Source organism: Tachypleus tridentatus, chromosome 9 (assembly GCF_004210375.1).
Source record: "Tachypleus tridentatus isolate NWPU-2018 chromosome 9, ASM421037v1, whole genome shotgun sequence".
Taxonomy (NCBI): domain Eukaryota; kingdom Metazoa; phylum Arthropoda; class Merostomata; order Xiphosura; family Limulidae; genus Tachypleus; species Tachypleus tridentatus.
Window position 1 is genome coordinate 24262371 of NC_134833.1, and position 21689 is coordinate 24284059.

Below are 21689 nucleotides of genomic sequence, written 5' to 3' on the forward strand. Positions count from 1 at the left end.
TGTACTTCAGTAAATGAGTGTTCTACAAGCTGTTTTTTTTCACTTAAATAATAGCATGTGTAAATAATTTTTTTATGAATTACTGTTTTATGCCATTTCTGTAACAATTTAATTTCTAAGTAAATCTGTTGATTATTTCTGATTAGTGGCACACCATAACTACAATCACATACACTAGAATGATTGTCAATAAGCTGAAAGAAATGCACCTTAGTCACTTCGTTTGGTCCATGCATGGTATACAGTTTTGATGCTATCTCTTTTATCTATAACTACAAGACCTTAGTATCCTGTCCAGCAAAATTTCCTACAATCTAAAAGTAAGATTTCATTGAGAATTTTAACAAAAAACCTCACTGCTATCACTGAAACAATGGGTCTCACTGTTCTTAAAAAAAACTTATTTAAACAATATTACTTATTTAGGTTTCCCAAAAAATATATTTTATATTTTACCAACATATTTATATGACAAAAGGCTGACATAAGGAACTATGAATTATTTTAATAGAACTTAATATAAATGTGACTTCTTTGAAAAAATGCCTTTTACAAAACAACAAGTTCTGTGTACCTTCTCCATTATTTCTTCTTGTATAGCAGGAGTAAGCATGATGCACATCAGCACAGTACCAAACAAAAGAAACAATGTGTACATGAGACGAGTGGATGTGGACTCACTCACAGAAGGACAACACCAACAACAAAGCCGACACGCAAGACACCCACAACAGCAGCCAAGCTAAAAAAAGAGAGATGGAAAGCAGATACAATGTCTTAAACTACAAATAAGTGTGAATAAAAAGTATTACTGTAATGAATATATAAATACATTAAAACTAAAAACCATTAAAACAGAAATAAACATTCACAGTTCTTCATAACTTAGCATGTTTATCAGTTTATAATATTAATTGTTTACAACACACAAAGATTACACTAAGCCTTTCTTCCATTCAAATTACTCAATTTAAATATACAATAAAATACAACAAATTTATATAAAACTGTCCAAATTATACAACTCCTTCATGTATTTCAGTGAAACACAGTAAGTATTCATAATTCATCTAAATGGAAAAAAACTGAGAACAAAAATTGCACAATTTTAATGGCAAAATATATTTATTTCTCATTATCAGATAAATGTTAACAGTATAAAAAAAATATGAGTATTTGATTACATTAAGTTAAGCTATTTGTCTAGATCAACAAGGTAACACTACCAGTAGCTTGACTTCAGTTTCAGTAGATCAATACTCTTTCTTATACTAAAATTGTTCCCAGTATTTGTAATCAAGTCTAACTAGTAATTTATATGAAAGTATAATTAACAATATTTTTAGCCATACATTCAATTGTATCTCAGAAGGTTCAACAAGTCCAGTAGGTCCAGGTCAATTCTAAGTCCAATAACATTGCAGAAATAATTATTATAATGAAATAATAAAAATTAAGAATAATAAAAAATAAACATAGATATATTAAGTATTCTAGAAATGTCCATGAATTCAGACATCAGAAATTATGGCATCAAGCTTTATACTAATATGTGCATACTGTGTTACATGTACACTTATTTGGTGTATGTAGTTTAGAATGACAAAAAAGTTTATTGGGGAAAAGTATACAAATCATAGAAAAACAAGTAATTTACAACCAAAGACAACTTAAATGAATTATGAGCCATTCAGTGAAGTAATTTGAGAACACACACTGATAGTTAGTGGTTTTGAATAAATTATGTCAAATTTAAAGATATAAAAACAAAATTTGTGCTTTTACCTATAATTATTAATGAAAAATGAATCAAAGGCTAGAATTCTAAGTGCAAGTGACTGTATTTTGTGAGAACATTTAGGAGTAACAGAAAGGTTCACTTCATACTATTTGATGATCAAATGTTCCTTAATTGTAATTGGACGAAATAGAAATTTGTAAGTTAACAGAAGGAGATTCTGTGTACCAGGATAGTTCCAAAAAAATGTCTCCAAAGTCCAGTAAAAAAATATTGTGTCCTACTTCTCAAATGAGAAATAACTTAAAAAACCATAGTTCAGGCCAATGAAGAAACTGATTTAGATACAAATGAAGATTTATAACTGGATGAATACTGTTCCAAGTGCATGTATAAATACCTCTGAAGTTTGTCTCTAACTAATATGTTATGTATGCAAGTTTCTTCTAATCTATTAAGAACGTAAAATTTTTAAATACATTACCTGAGCTGTACAACAATTTCCCATGTTTCTGCTTGTTGATTGATTTTGCTTTTAACATGAAAGTTCCTGTTGTGACAAGTCAAGATACTTCCAGTTTTCTGCATCAATTGCTTATTTGATACAACATAAAATACACAAGATACCTATTAACTAAAAAAAGCAAAAAAAAAGTTATTCAACAAGTATAGTTAGTATACATGTACAGAAAATAGACATTACAGTGGAAAACAGAATATACAACTCAGCAACTAAATGGGATCGAAAATATGTCCAAATAAGTCAAAAGACACCAAACAGAAAGAAAACTAAGAGTCCTACAGCCAGCTTACAAAATATGATTGTGTTTCAGAATAAAATTTTTATCATACGTAAACAGATAGTACATAGTCTTCTTGTTCAGTAATTTTACTTAAACATTCATGTTATATGTAATCATGCTTAACTTTTAAATTTTAGTTATCATGTAATTGTTTACATTTACACTTTACAAATTACATTAACCATAATGAAGTCTTAAAATGAAAGTTAAAGAACTGAGAAATGTTAAATATAATGATGATTTCATAACTTTACGCTGGAAACAACTTTCTTTCAACGCTTAAATTATATTACCTTTACTTGATTTTTAACATAACACTGATTAACCTTTGCACATTTCAGTTGCTCGACTATGGGTTTTTTCACCCAGAATACGATAACACTCAAACTTCAGATTAAATTAATATAAATTTTAAAACTTAAAACACTTTAATGTATATTAAAAGAAACATATACAAGTTTTGCAACAATCATTACCAAAGCCTTTTAAAAAACAAAACAGCTGTATCTCCAGCTTTAGTGCTGGTAATCTAATGAACGATACTAGCGACACATGTTAATAATTTTAAAAAATTATAAATACACATTTCATAATAATAATTACCCTGTGATTCAATGGTTAATTTGAGGGTTTATAATATTAAAATTGGGTTTCGGTAGCCTGCTAAGCACAGCACAGATACCCTATTATATAGCTTTGTGCTTAATGACAAACAAAAACAAATATTTCCTAAAAAAATTGCAAAATGCTTGTGGATGTCATTTCCTTTTATTTATTTAATTTCATTCATTAGGTTTATTAATTTTTAGTCTTAAACATGTGCGTGTGTGTTTTCATTTAGCAAAGCCACCTCAGACTATTTGCTGAGTCCACTGAGGGAAATCGAACCGCTGATTTTAGCGTTGTAAATCCGTAGACTTACCCCTGCACTAGCGGAGTACAATCTTAAACATAGTAACATTGTTTCTATTATATGTGTGTTTACAAGATTAGAGGTTTCGGAATGAAAATTTCTATTGCAGTTGAAGTCAATCTAAAAAAGAATGTTTTGACTTGAACCTGTAGAAGTAATAAAGTTTTAACACATATGTAAGATACTCTAAACGGCATGAATTATATCTGTTTTTCTAATAAAGCAAAAAGCTATAAAATGAGATAGGATTCTTTATTTATTATCTGGGTGTTTTCTATGGTTATGTTGTATTTATTTGATTTGCAGTGTTCATAAACGTGTGAAAGTGTTTTTTTAAAATTTGGTTTCCATTTTTTTGCTTGTTTCTCCAATATAAAAAATACAATGCGACAATTGCCACGACTTCTATAAATATAAACAAATCGACAAAACTGGAACGCCGTACCGCTATTATTGAGAACAAATCTAACCTTATATGGCTATTCGTTAGTTTTCGCGTTCCGGTACCTTCTTTATTAAATAAAACACCACTCTATTTAAGTCGTATATTTTCAAAATATAAATAGGAATATTATCCAACAAACTATCCTAACGAAGGAGTAACTTTCAAAATTCATGTAAATTTTTCTAAAGGGCTAAGACATGAATAATGGCCTAAAACATCATCTCAACAGTCCCTCGTATCTTCTCAAACTCCTAAAAGAAATCAAATACACCATATCTGAAACAAAGATAAAAACATAGTTAGAATAAATCTGAGAATCACGTTAAAAAAAACATTAATTAAACAAATAACTGTAGCCTCCTCTAAAGTTTTATTAAATCATCTTTTAATAAAAACTCACACTTTATATAATTTCAGTCTCCTGGCAGAGCAGGGGTAAATTTGCGGATTTATAAAGCAAACAAATATGGGTACGATTCAGAGAGGAAACAGAGTGCAGATAGCTTTGCACTAAGAAAAGAACAATATAACAGTTAAAATCAGTTTTCGATATCCACAGTGAGCAAAGTACAGATTGCCCGTTGTATATCTTAACAACAACAAAGAAAAACATATATGTAATTATTGTTTAACCATTAATAAACAAATTAGTCTATCACCACGTATGAGAACTGTAAACATTCATGAACTGTTTATTATTCTTTATCGATTTAATATGTAGGATCCTCACTTTAATTCACTAGTTTTTAACTGATTCAGCATCAAAACAAGAACGTAAGTTTTATATTCGTTTCTCCAGCCTTTAAGATCTATAATTAAGTTTCATATCTAATATGATGTCACTTTGATATACTTTTGTGTTGTGTTCTATCGATGAGAGGGTTCTATGGGATGTTTTGGTAAAAAAGTCTAATTCACGTAACGATAGCGAATTAGTTTATTTATTCTATAAGGTCTGCAACATGAAAAGTTCATTTTGTGAAGAAGCTGGAGGCCTAAGTTCTCACTTTCACTCGAAACTGTGATACTAATGTCACCAACGTTTAACTGACACAAGCAAATATTATTAACAGTATTTCCTACCTAACAGATCGAATTACCGAATAGTCTCGATAACTGTCACTGAATAACATTGAACTGCAACATTGAATGGACACGAAATTACAGTCAGTAACTTTTCATTCATAACTTATCGATAACTAGTTACTCTACGAATGGTGAGGGCGCTCGATTCTTAATTTGAGGGTCGCGGGTTTGAATCCTAGTCCCACTAAATATGCTCGCAGTTTCAGCCGTGAGGGCGTTGTAAAGTTACGGTCAATCTCACTACTCGTTGGAAAAAGAATAACTCAAGCGGTGGCAATGGGTGGTGATGACTAGCTGTTTTCTATTTAGTTTTACAGTGATAAATTACGGATTATTAATACAGATATCCCTCGTGTAACTTTAGGCAAAATTCGAAAAAGAGTAATAATAAGTTTAAATATTGCTGAAAATTAATAAGTTCTAAACATGATCGATATGATAAGTCTCCTCTAGGAAATATATACATTAAAACAATAATAACTGTTTTTAAATAAATAACTTCTGAAATAGTCGAAAACTTGGCCAGGTAGAACAAAATCGAGGTTTGTTATCGATGAAGTTCGGTCAATTGAATTGATGAAAGGAATGGGGAATCTCAGAACTCAGGGTGAGGAATTTTGATGTTTTTTTAATTTTATATGTACGAAGTAATAGTTCATTGATTATTTATATTTTCTGATAACATGAAACTTTTGGGTGGAGCTGATTTTGAGGAAGATCCTACATTTTACAATATAAAAGGTCTTGGATTATTTGGTGAGTTAAACTAACAAATCGTAAATGGCTTCTATGTGTGTTTTCCTTATAACAAAGCAATATCGGGCTATATGTTGAGTCCACCGAGGGGAATAATAATATTGCGTGTGTGTTTTCCTTATACCAAAGCCACATCAGGCTATCTACTGAGTCCGCAGAAGGGAATAATAAAGAGTGGGATTTTTCTTATAACAAAGCCAATTCTGGCAAGTTGGTGACTTCACCAAGGGGAAAAATAATATTGTGTGTGTTTGTGTTTTCCTTATAACAAAACCACATGAGGCTATCTACTGACTCCACCAAGGGGTATAATAATGTTATGTGTGTGTGTTTTCCTTTTAAGAAAGCCACATCGGGCTAACTGCTGAGTCCACCGAAGGGATTAATAATATTGTGTGTGTGTGTTTTCCTTATAACAAAGCCACATTGAGCTATCTGCTGAGTCCACCGAGGGGAAGAATTATATTATGTGTGAGTATGTTTACATTTTAACAAAGCCACATCGAGCTAACTGCTGAGTCCACCGAGGGGATTAATAATATTGTGTGTGTATTTTCCTTATAACAAAGCCACATCACGCTAACTGCTGAGTCCACCAAGGGGAATAATAATATTATGTGTGTGTGTTTTCCTTATAACAAAGCCACATTGAGCTATCTGCTGAGTCGACCGAGGGGAAGAATTATATTATGTGTGAGTATGTTTATATTTTAACAAAGCCACTTCAGGCTGTCTGCTGAATTTACCGTGGGAATAATAATATTGTGTGTTTTCCTTATAACAAAGCCCGATCGTGCTATCTGCTGAGTCCACCGAGGGGATCATAATATTGTGTATGTGCGTTCTCCTTTCAAGAAAGCCACATCGGGCTATCTGCTGAGTCCACCGAGGGGATTAATAATATTGTGTGTGTATTTTCCTTATAACAAAGCCACATCACGCTAACTGCTGAGTCCACCAAGGGGAATAATAATATTATGTGTGTGTGTTTTCCTTATAACAAAGCCACATTGAGCTATCTGCTGAGTCGACCGAGGGGAAGAATTATATTATGTGTGAGTATGTTTATATTTTAACAAAGCCACTTCAGGCTGTCTGCTGAATTTACCGTGGGAATAATAATATTGTGTGTTTTCCTTATAACAAAGCCCGATCGTGCTATCTGCTGAGTCCACCGAGGGGATCATAATATTGTGTATGTGCGTTCTTCTTTCAAGAAAGCCACATCGGGCTATCTGCTGAGTCCACCGAGGGGATTAATAATATTGTGTGTGTGTGTTTTTCTTATAACAAAGCCACATCAAGCTATCTGCTGAGTCCACCGAGAGGAGGTGGCTTTTAATTAAAATAAATGGAAAGTCATGTATGCGAGATATCACAGTTATAAGTGTAAGTACAGATGAAATAGAAATACCATTATTTGAGAACAGGTTAAGGTTTTTGAACTCGATTCTCTTGAAAGAATAAAAGTTAGGAAGAACCTAATATTGTTAAGTAGGACCACACGTACGTTAAAAGGTTCTCGGAGCAAGAAGTTTTAGGCACACTTATGATATATTCATACTTATATTTATACAACTCTTTAAGAGATATATAGTAATGAAGTAAACCAAACAACTAAATCGTGTATATATTATTATATTTTATACCAGATTACATTAACTACGTGTTTACTAAACATTTTGAAGACTTCATACGTGAAGAGAATATTGTGAAATATATATAATTATAGATAATAATAATATAGATAATAATAGATATAATATAAAACAAATTATTATAATTATCCGCTTATAGATAATAGATAATAATAATATAGATAATAATAGATATAACATGAATCAAATTATTATAATTATCCGCTTATAGATAATAGATAATAATAATATAGATAATAATAGATATAACATGAAACAAATTATTATAATTATCCGTATATAAATAATAATAATATATATAATAACAGATAAAAGAGGAAATAAATTATTATAATTATCCGCTTATAGGTAATAGATATAACATGAAACAAATTATTATAATTACCCGCTTATAAATAATAGATAATAATAATATAGATAATAATAGATATAACATGAAACAAATTATTATAATTATCCGTATATAAATAATAATAATATATATAATAACAGATAAAAGAGGAAATAAATTATTATAATTATCCGCTTATAAATAATAGATATAACATGAAACAAATTATAGTTGCAATGTTTATATATATTATCATTGAAAATAGTACAAATGAAATAAAAACATTTCGGGTTGTTTTATTTGCAAACTCACGTATGATATCTGATAAGTGTAAACTACGAAATATATAAGATTCCATTCTTATACAAGCAAAGGTAGTCAGACGCTCTTGCTAGCTGTTCAGAATTCTTCACTTCTTCACTATATGACACTACTCCACTATATGGAACTACTTCACTATATGACACTACTTCACTATATGACATTACTCCACTATATGGCACTACTTCACTATATGGCACTACTTCACTATACGACACTACTCCACTATATGACACTACTTCACTATATGACACTACTCCACTATATGACAATACTTCACTATATGACACTACTCCACTGTATGGCACTACTTCACTATATGACACTACTCCACTATATGGCACTACTTCACTATATGACATTACTTCACTATATGACACTACTCCACTATATGGCACTACTTCACTATATGACACTACTCCACTATATGGCACTACTTCACTATATGACACTACTCCACTATATGGCACTACTTCACTATATGACACTACTCCACTATATGGCACTACTTCACAATATGGCACTACTTCACTATACGACATTACTCCACTATATGGCACTACTTCTCTATGTGACACTACTCCACTATATGGCACTACTTCACTATACGACATTACTTCACTATATGGCACTACTTCACTATATGACACTACTCCACTATATGGCACTACTTCACTATATGACACTACTCCACTATATGGCACTACTTCACTATATGGCACTACTTCACTATATGGCACTACTCCACTATATGACACTACTCCACTATATGACACTACTCCACTGTATGGCACTACTTCACTATACGACATTACTCCACTATATGGCACTACTTCTCTATGTGACACTACTCCACTATATGACACTACTCCACTATATGGCACTACTTCACAATATGACACTACTCCACTATATGACACTACTCCACTGTATGGCACTACTTCACTATACGACATTACTCCACTATATGGCACTACTTCTCTATGTGACACTACTCCACTATATGGCACTACTTCACTATACGACATTACTTCACTATATGGCACTACTTCACTATATGACACTACTCCACTATATGGCACTACTTCACTATATGACACTACTTCACTATACGACACTACTCCACTATATGGCACTACTTCACAATATGGCACTACTTTACTATATGACACTTCTGCACTATATGGCACTACTTCACTATATGACACTACTTCACTATATGACACTACTCCACTATATGACACCACTTCACTATATGACACTACTCCACTATATGACACTACTGCACTATATGGCACTACTCCACTATATGACACTACTTCACTATATGTCACTACTTCATTATATGACACTTCTTCACTATATGACACTGCTTCACTTTATGGCACTACTTCACTATATGACACTACTTCACTATATGACACTACTGCACTATATGGCACTACTGCACTATATAACACTACTACACTATATGACACTACTTCACAATATGCAGCTGTACTACTTTGACAATTGAGTTGAAGGAATGTGGGAAAGCAAGAACTGAATGTGTAAAACTTGTTAGTTTGCAGTATTCTGCTCTGATACCATGATGCTGAGATTATCATCAGAACGATCACGCCAATCATGGATATAAATTCCCTTATCTTTCATTTGGCCTTCATCTCGAATGAGTTGTACAACTACAAAATCCAGATCCTTTTAAATATCTGCATCTAAAGATCTTTGAATTGGATGATCTGAAAACAGACTATTCGACAAAACCAAGTAAACTACCAAACTGTTCTAATTTATGCTTCTTGGACAGTTTTGGATGTAACAGCTGCCAAATGAAGTGATTCATCTGCTTGTTTTTTACTCATGCCCACGTGAACGATGTCTTTTCATGATTACTATATCAGAAACAAATGAACAACGTAATTAAAAAAGTAAACAAAATAAAAACTGGGTTAAAGGTCCTACCTATCTTGCTGTATAACAAAATATATTGTACTTAAATTTGTTCATTTATAAATTTTATTTTCATTTACTTGCTAAGAAATAAGGCGTTAAATTCGACCATGGCTCGGCATGGCCAGGTGGGTTAAGGCGTGCGACTTGTCATCTGAAGGTTGCGGGTTCACATTTCCGTCCCACCAAAAATGCTCTCCTTTTCAGCCGTGGGGGCATTATAATGTGACGTTAATCCAACTATTCATTGGTAAAAGAGTAGACCAAGGGTTGGCGGTGGGTAATGATGACTAGCTGCCTTCCTTCTAGTCTTACACTGCTTAATTAGGGACGGCTAGCACAGATAGCCCTCGAGTAGCTTTGCGCAAAATTAAAAAAAACAAACAAACAATTATGCATGAACCCCCAAATATAGTCTCCCATCATGTTTTCCTTATACAATCCTTGGTAGTGGCGTTCAAAGTCCAATATATCTTGGTGGAAGTGCTCGCCTTGCTCCTCTGAGTATGCTCACATGTTCTCCTTGAATTTATCGAGATGAGAGTCAAGGATATGAACTTTTCCTTCCTGCTGATCTTCTTGGGGAATTCTCTGCACTCCCGGATCTTCTTTATTTGTGGTCTAACGAAGACACCAGCTTTGACCTTTGCCTCACACAGCTTAGGGAAGAAGTCTTGAAGGTACTTGAAGGCTGCAGACTACTTATCAAGAGCTGTGACAAACTGTTTCATAAGACCCAATTTTATGTGCAATGGTGGAAACAACACTTTCTGGAGGTCTGCTAGTGGCTCACACTTGACATTGTACTCACCCATAAAGAATTTGGTTCATTCTGGCCAGTGCTATTTGTTGTAGTGCGCTGCAGTGTCCTGCTGTCCCAAAGGCAAAGATAAGAGGGAGACTTGGTAAAGCCTCCTTGGAGACCCATCAGGAATGTCACTACTTTGAAGTCTCTGATAACATCCCAGCCATACTCATCATACTTCACAGCTTCTAGCAAGGTTTTGACGTTTTTGTATTTCTCTTTGAGGTGCATCGAATGAGCCAGTGGAAGCGACGGATACTTATTCCCGTTATGGAGCAGCATAGCTTTGAGGCTTTTGAAGGAGCTATCAGTGAAGAGGCGCTACTCATTCGGGTTACAGGCAATTCCAATTGCCTCGCACAGACCAGATACATTGTGGCAGAAGCAGAGGCCATCTTGACGAGTGAAGAAGCTTAAAAATTGTTGATGACGCTTCCTCTGACTTGCGACTTGTAGATTGTCATCTAACAAATCCCACTCCTTGAGTCTAGATGTCTAAAGCTCGGAATTCGACTTTGTTAGACCAAGATTTCTGATCAAGTCATTGCGATCTCTTTGGTTGGGGTAGTATGGGTTTCTCTCACCAGCTGCACCTCTGAATTGTAATCTGGATCTTCAACGTGCACCTCCTCTTCTAATTTGCTGCTCTCTTCTGAGGATGGCTGCTTTCTCTCTGGCGGAGTGAGTACAGGGAGCTCAGGGCAGTGTGGCAATGGGGCGATGGATGATGGAAGGTCTGGATACATGACAGCAAATGCATTTCTGCCAGCCCAACGTTTGGAAGGACCCACCATGTAGAAGTATCAATTGCTTGAGTGGTCAGTGGCTTCAAGCCAAATTTTTGAAAAAGCGAACGTCATGGCTCTCTTTTCCTCTCTGTACCATCCTGCAAAAGAGCAAAATAAAATTGTTATTATGAAGAATAAATCTATTTCATCCACAACTAATGTGTAAGATGTTCGTGTAAAATATTTTATATGTGATATTTTTCTATACTATTGGACATTTAAAAATAAATTAATTGAAAGATATTTAAATTTCAAAAGGTATACAATTTATATAATATAAAATATTACTATTCAAGCAAGCAAAAATTATCCGTTTTACCTTCTAGAGGTTTTTTGCAGTGCTCGCAGGTCAAATGAGGTGCCCAGGGTTTGTCTTGATCCCCGACAGGCATGCTAAAATATGCCTTGTAGGCTTCACACATTTTAGCAGATGTTGTCACAGAGTACGTTTTCGCTCTTGTCTTAATAAATTTGCCACATACATTGCAGAATGTGTCTGAAGAATGCTTGATGCCATCTCTGATAAAATCAAATAGGTCTATGTGTTCACTTAGGCAGCTAGAACGAAACTGAAGTGATGAGTGGTGAGCCCCTGTATATATATTACTATGGAAAGTTCTTAAAAATTCTTGTAAGTTCGAGAAAATTCTTTATCAGCTACTCAGCAATGAATCTACCTGGAATATTTTGGAAAATGTGTAAATTTGAAAATTTCATTACCCAGGTCACAAAAGAAAAGGTTCAAGAGTAAAATAGGTCTTTTCCATTTACTTTAGGCATAAGCAATTAGGAAATAACACTTTCTGTCCAGGAACAAGAAAAAGTAAAAATTTTGATAAGGTTTCCTGGGTGTTCCGATTTTAATAACGTGCATATAAAATGATTCCAAATTGCTGTTAAACATATGTTTATCAACATAGTGGTGGATGTAATGCTGTATAGAATTCACCACTATGAAGACAAACTTCATGTTCAACAACCACAACTATATACAAACAAATGGCCAAACCATGAGCAATCCAGTATCACCAGTTCTAGTAAATACGTGTTTATCAAGTTCTGTCATACTTAAACCTCCCTTTCCAATCCAGTATCACCAGTTCTAGTCAATACGTGTTTATCAAGTTCTGTCATACTTGAACCTCCCTTTCCAATCCAGTATCACCAGTTCTAGTCAATACGTGTTTATCAAGTTCTGTCATACCTAAACCTCCCTTTCCAATCCAGTATCACCAGTTCTAGTCAATACGTGTTTATCAAGTTCTGTCATACCTGAACCTCCCTTTCCAATCCAGTATCACCAGTTCTAGTCAATAGTGTTTATCAAGTTCTGTCATACCTAAACCTCCCTTTCCAATCCAGTATCACCAGTTCTAGTCAATACGTGTTTATCAAGTTCTGTCATACCTAAACCTCCCTTTCCAGGGGAGGAGGTTGAATACTTAACTCTCATTAATTCTGGTTTATCTTCGCAAATCTACTTACATAACTTTGTGTTTATTTGCCAAACTTTAACTATTTGTGGAGGGTATATTTGCCCTACATATGCTAGTTTTGCTAATATTTTTTATGTTTGATAGTTTTAATGTTTTGCTAGAAGAGAGAGATCTCTTGCTACTGATCTATTGTTTCATTTACTTTTTGAGCTAAAATATTCTGGTTATATTCTGTTGTGGTTTTACAGCATTCCTGGAAGTGTAATTGGTTCTTGGATTCAGTTAGATTAAAAAGGTTATTTTATGTGTTACTGTTGTTTAGCCAGAAGACGTACGGTTTAATCCAATTTATTTTTTGTGCTTCTACTGTCACAGTACTTCATTATGTCCAAACTATGTTTGATAGACTTTGTTGTACTTAAAGTTTGGGTGACACCATCTGCACGAACGATAGTCATTTGCTTTTCTACTCGGTTTTCTGGAATGAGAATACCTGGCGCTAATTTATAGATAAAGGATAATTTCAATAATCAGGACAACAAGGACTAGGAACAGAGAACAACCCCTAGAGCTGACAGAAATTACCATGGATAAGTTATCATTGACTTTTAATGTAACTTTAGCACTTGTGTAAATTGTTTTGATCCAATTCACTGTGCTAGCTGGGAAATTGTATTTCCTCGGATGTACAGGAGAAAGTCGTGGTTGACTCTGTTCTATTGTTACTATGTTTATTTGCGGCTTAGTTCTGCTGTGGGTTTGGATTGTATCCCTAATGAGGCTATTATTTTATTGTAAGTTTCTGTTTGGGACGCTAAATGTTTGTGTGTTGCTTACTAGATTTTCAGTCATTCTTTTTATTCAGTTACTTATGCACTTTTGAAGTTTTTGTAGTCTATGTTACTTAATGTGATAGTTATGTAGTTTTTGAGATATGGGGTTGGTTCACTTGTTTTGTTATGTAGATTTATAAAACCAGTCTTAAATGAAGGTGGAAGTTCATTTTTATTTAGCTCTGGTTCAACATTACTGTGAAATTGGGTTCAATGTTCTAAAATGTTCTGTAGAGTTCAACTGGAAGACCAGACCATCCGGTCGTGGTGATTTATTGTTTTTCATTGTATTGAGTTCTTCCCACGAGTTCCCAACATTCTTGCGTTGTAATTGGCCCTGAAAGTGCTGCGTCGAGTTTTTTAATACAAAATGTGTTGCCCCCCTCCAGTGGCACAGCGGTATATCCGCAGACTCACAACGTTATAAACCGCGTTTTGATACCCGTGTAGTTTTGTGCTTAATTACAAACAAACAAAATATGTTTAGTTTTTCATCTATTTGTTCCACTGTGTTTGTGTTATCGAGTGTGGAAACGTTGAATTTCCAGTGCTCTTGGCCTCGATTTATTGTCTTAGATGTTTCTAATTCCAATTTTAACACATGGTGAACTGTAACATAAAAATCTTTAGTGCTAATTGGGCTTATGCAGTTTTTTTCTACCGTCGACAGCAGCATATCGCTGAAGACGTAGAATATGTCGAGCCTGACCTCTATTACCGTATTGCTCCAGTATGTCATACCAAGGTCTAAACTCTGAATATGAGTCCAACATAAAATAAATCAAATTTATCGATTACTCGTTTTAGCCAACTTATAGTTTCATTTCTGTTTAAACTACCGTTTATTTGCTCTAAAACAGGATTTACAATAACACAGTTAAAATCTCCATCTATAATATCATTGTCGTTTTGTATCTTTTTTGAAACATTTTGTGTTGAGGCGACATCATTTTGCAAGAGCACGAAAATGAAGTTCACTTACTTCAAGGTACATCAAATGCGACTAAGTTTTTATATTACCTTTCATCACCAAGATATATATATGTATATACAAAGCTGAATTATTGGATGTGACGTCACATACTTAAGTGACTCCGTTGGCCACCTGCAAGTAAAGCTGTTTCTAGGGTTTGAGATTGTGCCATGGTTTTTGGTTAAGAAGCGTAAACAGTATTTAAGCCTACTAGTCGTGGCAGAAAGGTAGTGGTGTTGAGTTATTAATTGGTAGGTTACATTTCTGGGAAAATTAAAATTATAAGAAAAGAAGTCATAAAACTCAGAGTAAAAGATATAATATTGAAAACTTAAAAATACATCGTTTAATTACTAAATTTTGATATCTTCAATGATAAAAAGATTGAAACGTGTTGTTTTTTTTTAAAGTTTATTGTTAAGTGCTGTGTAACGTAGACTGTAGTGGTGCTCCAATGAATTCGAGTATGAGTTATGATTCGATTTAATATTATAACAAAATTACGTATACGGCTTTATTCAGTTGGTTTGACGTAAGGGTAAGAATTTGGTAAGACGTGTACCTCCTCCACTGTTATAGTGACATGTAAGTTTTGTGTTGTAACTTGTAATATAAGCTCCATTTTACTGTTTATTTCTCCTACCAATTGTTTGTACTATTTCTGGCACTTTTGTGTGTGTGCTAATACTAACAATAGTGATTACTAGTAATACTTCCAGTTGTGTGGGATTAGAAGTTACAACCGTATATATTTACATGCATACAATGTTAGTCTTACAGATTACAATGTCCCAGATAAACCTTACAGACTGTTGTGGTAGAGGTAAAATAACTTGTCCATAAAAACTAAAACTATAAATAAGTCCTAAACTATTCTTGGTTAAAACATGCTGTTTAAAAGGTTTTTTTTAATTTGTCAGTTTCCTTGCACAAAATAAAGCAAATAAGTTTCAAATTAATATATTTTAAATGCAAACCATCTTTCCACTTACCAGTTTTGGATCTAACATTTCTATGTTTGTTGTCTGGTCTAGTCATTAATATTGTCCAGGTTTGTGTTTATAGAATTAACAAGTTGAGTCTTTACCAGCATTACAATAGCATCAGTAAGTTTAAAAGTATTAATGACCATTTGTAATACACATTTTTGAGAAAAAAACATTCTCATGTACAATAAAGCCATTTATCTAGGTTTTTTTATTTCTCTAGTTTTATACCTTTTTTTGCATCTGTTTTAGTATATGTAACAGAAGCTTCTATTGGTTGTTTTGTATGTGTAGTCAACTTACTTTATATCTTATGATCATTAGTACATTGTATAATTTATTGTAAAAAATTTAATATTTTATTTTAAATTTGAATATACCATATTTGTAGTGTACACTTTAAGGTTGCTAAATATCCAAGTCTGTGTTATTCAGACACGTTTATTGTAGATATTCAGTGTATTTCATGAACATATTAATTTCTTTATTTTTATTTTGGTGTGCCCATGGTACTGATGAATACCAAGATGAAAAAAAACATTTGGATGAAGCACCTGTTGTTTCCCTGTCATAAGTATATATGATGAATGTACTAGATATACAACTTATACCAGTTTGGAGTACTGACACTTGTACGTAGCTAGGTTTATTTGTTTCTGGTCCTATGTTGTATGGTCATCTTGTATTACTGTTCATGGAGATGAGGTCGGTAATAAAACTGCCTGCTGTGTAGGTTAATTGTTCTGTCCTTTAGTTATGTGACCTTTTGGTGTTTGTTATAAGTCTTGTGGCCACTGTATTTGTTAGTGTAGTGGAAAAGGTGTGGATTTACAGTAATTTTGAGACAGCCCCATTCTTATCTGTGAGATAAATAAATATAGTTATGGTTATCTGTGTAAATAAATATGGGAAAAACATTGGTTATAAAGTGTCCACACACTTTTGTTTAAGAAACAAAAGGTTTACTGACGTGCTTAAATTGTCAAGGGAACCAATAGTGTTGATGTGTCATCTTTTTTCATACTTAATAGTGAGTATATTAGGATTAGGGGGCACAAATATAAATTTTAGCAGGATAGTAGTCATCTTCACCTAAGATTTTATTTCGCTAACATTGTCAATTGGACTTTGGAGTGGGTTACCTTTTTATGTTGTATAGGCAACAAATTTCAGTGAGTTTAGGAGAAAGCTTGATAAAAAAAAAAAAAAGGATGATAAAGGTTGTTTTATTTTAATAATTTAGTGGAGAGAACAATATAGATGTAGCAGTATGTTCCTTGTTTCCCTAAATATAATGTTTCTTTTTAAACTTTGCTATCCTGAGGTTTTAATGACTGTATACTAATATCTTAACCTTTCTTTGGGCTTGGCTGTTTGTATATTATGATACAGCTAGAACACCAAGTTGTTTAAATATTTACGACCATAAGCAATCTAATTTTTTGTTTGTTTGAGCCAAGAATTTCAAGTTAATCCTCCAGTCAGTATAGTTTTCTTAAATATATGGTTTCTTTATGTATAATTATTTATTATTGTCACATTTCTATAACTTTATTTGTTATCTTGAGGAAGTGTGATATCCTAACAAACTAGTATCAGGTTTTTGTAAATTGAAAATTTTAGTAATGAATAAATTTGAGTAAATATGTTGTGATGTGGTTCTCAACTGTGAACATATTAGAAATGCAATATTTTTGAAGGAATGTTGAAATTAAAATGACTTAACTAATTAACACATTTTTATGTCATACGTCTTGAATACATCACTGTTGACAATAGTTACACAAGTAACTAAATCTTTGAATGTTTGATAATTTATTATTTCAGTATTGTAAAAATTAAGTCAGACATCAATGTTACAATCTTTTTCTGTAACATAGCAACTAAGTCATCAGGAATACTCTTGACTAGCTTAATAAAGACACATAGAGTAGTCCCGAGAACTTATTAAAGATGAGTAACATAGGACAGTTCATAAACACTGGACATATTGAGTAGCATATACAATCAGTCACTGATAAATTACCAGCTACTGCAGCTGAGCATACACTGATATTTAGTAAAATAAACATGAGTTTGTCATAAACAGACTAACGATGAAAACCTTGTACATCCGATGTCATGTGACTGTTGAATAACATCATACATTAAAGTTTAGACTTAGATTATTTGTAAGTCACTATTACTAGAAGTTTTGTGTAATGATATGATAATATATGTAATGGTTAGGTGCTAACAGACACCTTCATCTGATGGAATAAATAATCCATATTTGATTATTCACAGTATAATGGGGATTGTGAGCTAGTGTGTTGATTCTAATGCATAATTTGATAAAGGACTCTGCTTGTTGACTTTGGTGCAGTGTTGAGGAGTCTATATCACACTATTTACCAGAACTGAGGTGATGTACACTACCATACCAACCAAGAATTGAGGGAATTGGCTGTATGAGAAAGGAACAAATGGTATACAGACTATCACAGAGTCTGCTTTAAAAACTTGTCTGTTTAGAACAACAATAAACAAAGATGGGTGTACCAATATGAATGAATATTTATCTGTGTGTGAATATGTAAGTTAACATTACCAAAGCGATATATCTACAAGAAACTAAAAATTAACCCAGTAATGAGTATAACTAATTATGTGTAGTGTTCCGACATTTGATAATTCAAATGAACTTTTAGTCAGTTTGGTACTATTGTTGTTAGGAGTACTTAAGGCTAAGGTACACTTATAAACAATGTTGAATATATCTGTGTGATTTAGGTTGAAATAAAGGTAATAATTAAATACAATTTTAGGCCTATCGTGGCCAAATGGCTCCCCATGGCATGCAACATATGGAGTTGCATGGCTCTCGTCCCGTTATCGTAAAATATAAATCGTAATTATTGTAACGTACCCACGGCTCAAAAGTGCGAAGCCAGAGAATAAACACGAATTATATTTTACGATAACGGGACGAGAGCCATGCAACTCCGTTGGCATGCTACATACGATTTATTGTTTGAGGTAAACAATGGACTGCCTGTGCTCTGACTCTCACTGGTATCGAAAACACACGTTTCTAGCGTTGTGAGTCCGCAGATATGCCGTCCTGCCAGTGGGCACTAGACTTACGGACAAATTTCACCGTTCGGTTTGACAAGAGTTGGCGGTGGGTGGTGTTGACTAGCTGTTTCCTCTAATTTATCACCACAAAACTGTAATCAGCTTTCGAATAGCTTTACGCGAAATTAAACAAAGCGAACAAATCAAGTCAATTTAGGCGTTAGCCATATTAGTTCTATCTTAAGACACTTACCTCTGGTGAAGATAGAAAATACAATATGAAGTTTCATGAAATATAAAACCTTTCATTAAATACTCTCAGATAAATATATTTCTTGACTTGTGTCGTAGGTGATGGTAGAACCGATAAGAAACGTGTGTAAAACTGAATCCAACACTTTAACAGGAATGTTGATTCATTGAAAAATAAAGCTATTTTGATTTCGTGTTCGTGTTTCTAAATGTGTAGGTTTATATAGCAAAGTTTGAAAGTCTTAATACTGTCAGTATAAACAAACGGATACCTGTTTACTTGTTTTTAATTACGTCGAAAAACAGTCACCAGTTCACCATCAGACAAGTCAGTTGTGTAATAAACTCGCAGATATCGACAGGATAACTAAGTTATTTGAGTACAGTTTTTAAATATCGATAAATGTATAAGTTTCTTCTGTGTATGTGTTGATTTGTACCGATCCCATACTAGCTGGGAATTTAAATCAGGACATTCTAGTCGCACAAAATAAAGCAAGTACAGTTAAACGTTTATATTGTGTTACACAACTTTAAGTGTGTTTAACTATGTTTAATCGTATACTATTGAGGTGCTTTCCGTGAAGTTTCTCCTTTGTCACGTGCCATGGCTATCACAAGTTATGATAGCCATTGTTTCAAACCATTTTCTTTTATCACAGCATGAGGTGACACAAATTTCTCGTATCGTGTGATAACAGTTGTTGAAGATATCGAACCTGCCCTTGCATATCACGTTCCTAGACTTGTAGTATTTAAAGCTATTTCACCTTGGTATTTTGTTTTGTTATTTTCATTTTACGATGACGGCGATGTCTAGACGAGCATTGTTAGACTGAGATATAAAACTAGTATGTACTGGTTGTAGGAAAAACCCAAAATATAGGTATCTACATTCGACTTTCCATGGTGTAGCTTGCATTACGTAAGCGAGTATTTTAACTGGACGAGAGGAACATGCAGTTGAAAGTATGAAATATTTTTAAAGTTTGTTTCAATATTTATAAATTGAGAATTTGTAAATATAAAACTGATAAAATAACCTTTTTAAAATACAACTATTCAAATCAGTTCATATTATATAAATTGATTTGTTATTACTGCTCTGTAGGTTTTGCCTGATAAACTAAGAGTATGCTTTCTTCCATACGTTCAGCATGTCAAGCTTTTTTCTTGGGTAATACAGTTATTTTAAATATACGATATCAAGTTACAAATAATGGAGATTTATTGAGTGTAGGGGTGATTTATATAAAATTGTCTGGTAGTGAAATAAAATAGTTTTATTAGCACGCAAACCAGAAAATAAATTATCTGGTAGTGGATTTGGTTTGTTTGAAATTTCGTGCAAAGCTACATGAGGGCTATCTGTGCTAGTCATCCCTAATTTAGCAGTGTTAGACTAGAGGGAAGGCAGCTAGTCATCACTGCCAACTCTTGGGCTACTCTTTTACCAACAAATAGTGGGATTGACTGTAACATTATAACACCCCCAGTGCTGAAAGGGCAAACATGGCTGTTGTGATGGAGATTGAAATCCATGACCCTCAGATCACGAGTTGAGTGCCTCAACCACCTGGCCATGCTGGGCCTATATGCTAGTGGAATCATATGATTTATTTACTGGTTTGTGTTCTAATAAAATTATTTGGTAGTGGAATCATATGGTTTATTTACTGGTTTATAATAATGACAATAGAATATCCATGGGCATTATAATAACCAGAATAGAGTACTTGTGACCATTATAATAACCAGAATAGAATACTCATGGGCATTATAATAATGACAGTAGAGTACTTGTGACCATTATAATAATGACAATAGAGTACTTGTGACCATTATAATAACCAGAATAGAATACCCATGGACATTATAATAATGACAATAGAGTACTTGTGGCCATTGTAATAACCAGAATAGAATACCCATGATCCTTTGCAGTGTTCAAAGCCCCTGCATGATTCACAGAGGTTTCATAAAGCTTTGTCCTTATCACCAGTTAATTCTGTAGCTACTTCATGGGGGTATATATCTCCAATAAAAAATACATTAAGAAACTTACTCATTATATCTAAGCATGTTTGTCAGGTTTACTGTCATTAGCGTGTAAACAGAGATACGAACACAACAATGTCGAATTTTAGACCAGGAACAAAAAAACCTGATGCCAAATTTAGTGTTATTGTATTGATTTTGTACACTTACTCCAAGATGAATATTATGTCTTGGTGACATTCCTGAGTCTGTTTGGAATGCTGTTCAACAAACAATTCATTGTTTGTTTCTTCCTGATAAATAATATGGGATTATTATGTTTTTTTACTGATAAGAAATTTGTATACTTTTTTCAGTGCATAGAAATGTAAACACATAAAAGGATCTGTCAAAGTGGGGAGTTCTTCCTGTGGAAAGAAATTACTTATGGTTACTATGGAGACAGCATCCACAAAGGTTTGTTCTGAGTTTTGGTCATTTGACCTTTGAAGAAAATATAATTGTTAAGGTTTACACAACATGATGTTTTATCGTCAGATTTTTCAAAAGCATTGTACAAT

At 33.4% G+C, this 21689-nt stretch overlaps 2 protein-coding genes across 13 annotated transcripts in view; one reads left to right on the forward strand and one right to left on the reverse strand.

The window, feature by feature from the left end:
* The window catches only part of LOC143224865 (serine incorporator 5-like), a 59494-nt gene extending 56397 nt beyond the window's left edge, over positions 1-3097 (reverse strand). For 3 of the 12 annotated variants that reach the window (XM_076453250.1, XM_076453248.1, XM_076453244.1), the window contains exons 1-3: positions 3018-3097; positions 2223-2372; positions 575-742 (exon numbers count right to left, since the gene is read on the reverse strand). In XM_076453250.1, the coding sequence (XP_076309365.1) occupies positions 575-742; positions 2223-2246 (192 nt within the window). In that variant the 5' untranslated portion in view covers positions 2247-2372; positions 3018-3097. Of the gene's footprint in view, positions 1-574; positions 743-2222; positions 2373-2834 lie in introns of all 12 variants that reach the window. The other 9 variants (XM_076453249.1, XM_076453245.1, XM_076453255.1 and 6 more) reach the window with 7 other exon arrangements.
* An 11860-nt stretch (positions 3098-14957) lies between these two features.
* LOC143227318 (transient receptor potential cation channel trpm-like) overlaps positions 14958-21689 on the forward strand; it is an 81822-nt gene continuing 75090 nt past the window's right edge. Inside the window, exons 1-2 of the mRNA XM_076458774.1 lie at positions 14958-15087; positions 21486-21585. Coding sequence (XP_076314889.1) covers positions 21556-21585 — 30 coding nt within the window. The 5' untranslated portion in view covers positions 14958-15087; positions 21486-21555. The remainder of the gene's footprint in view (positions 15088-21485; positions 21586-21689) is intronic.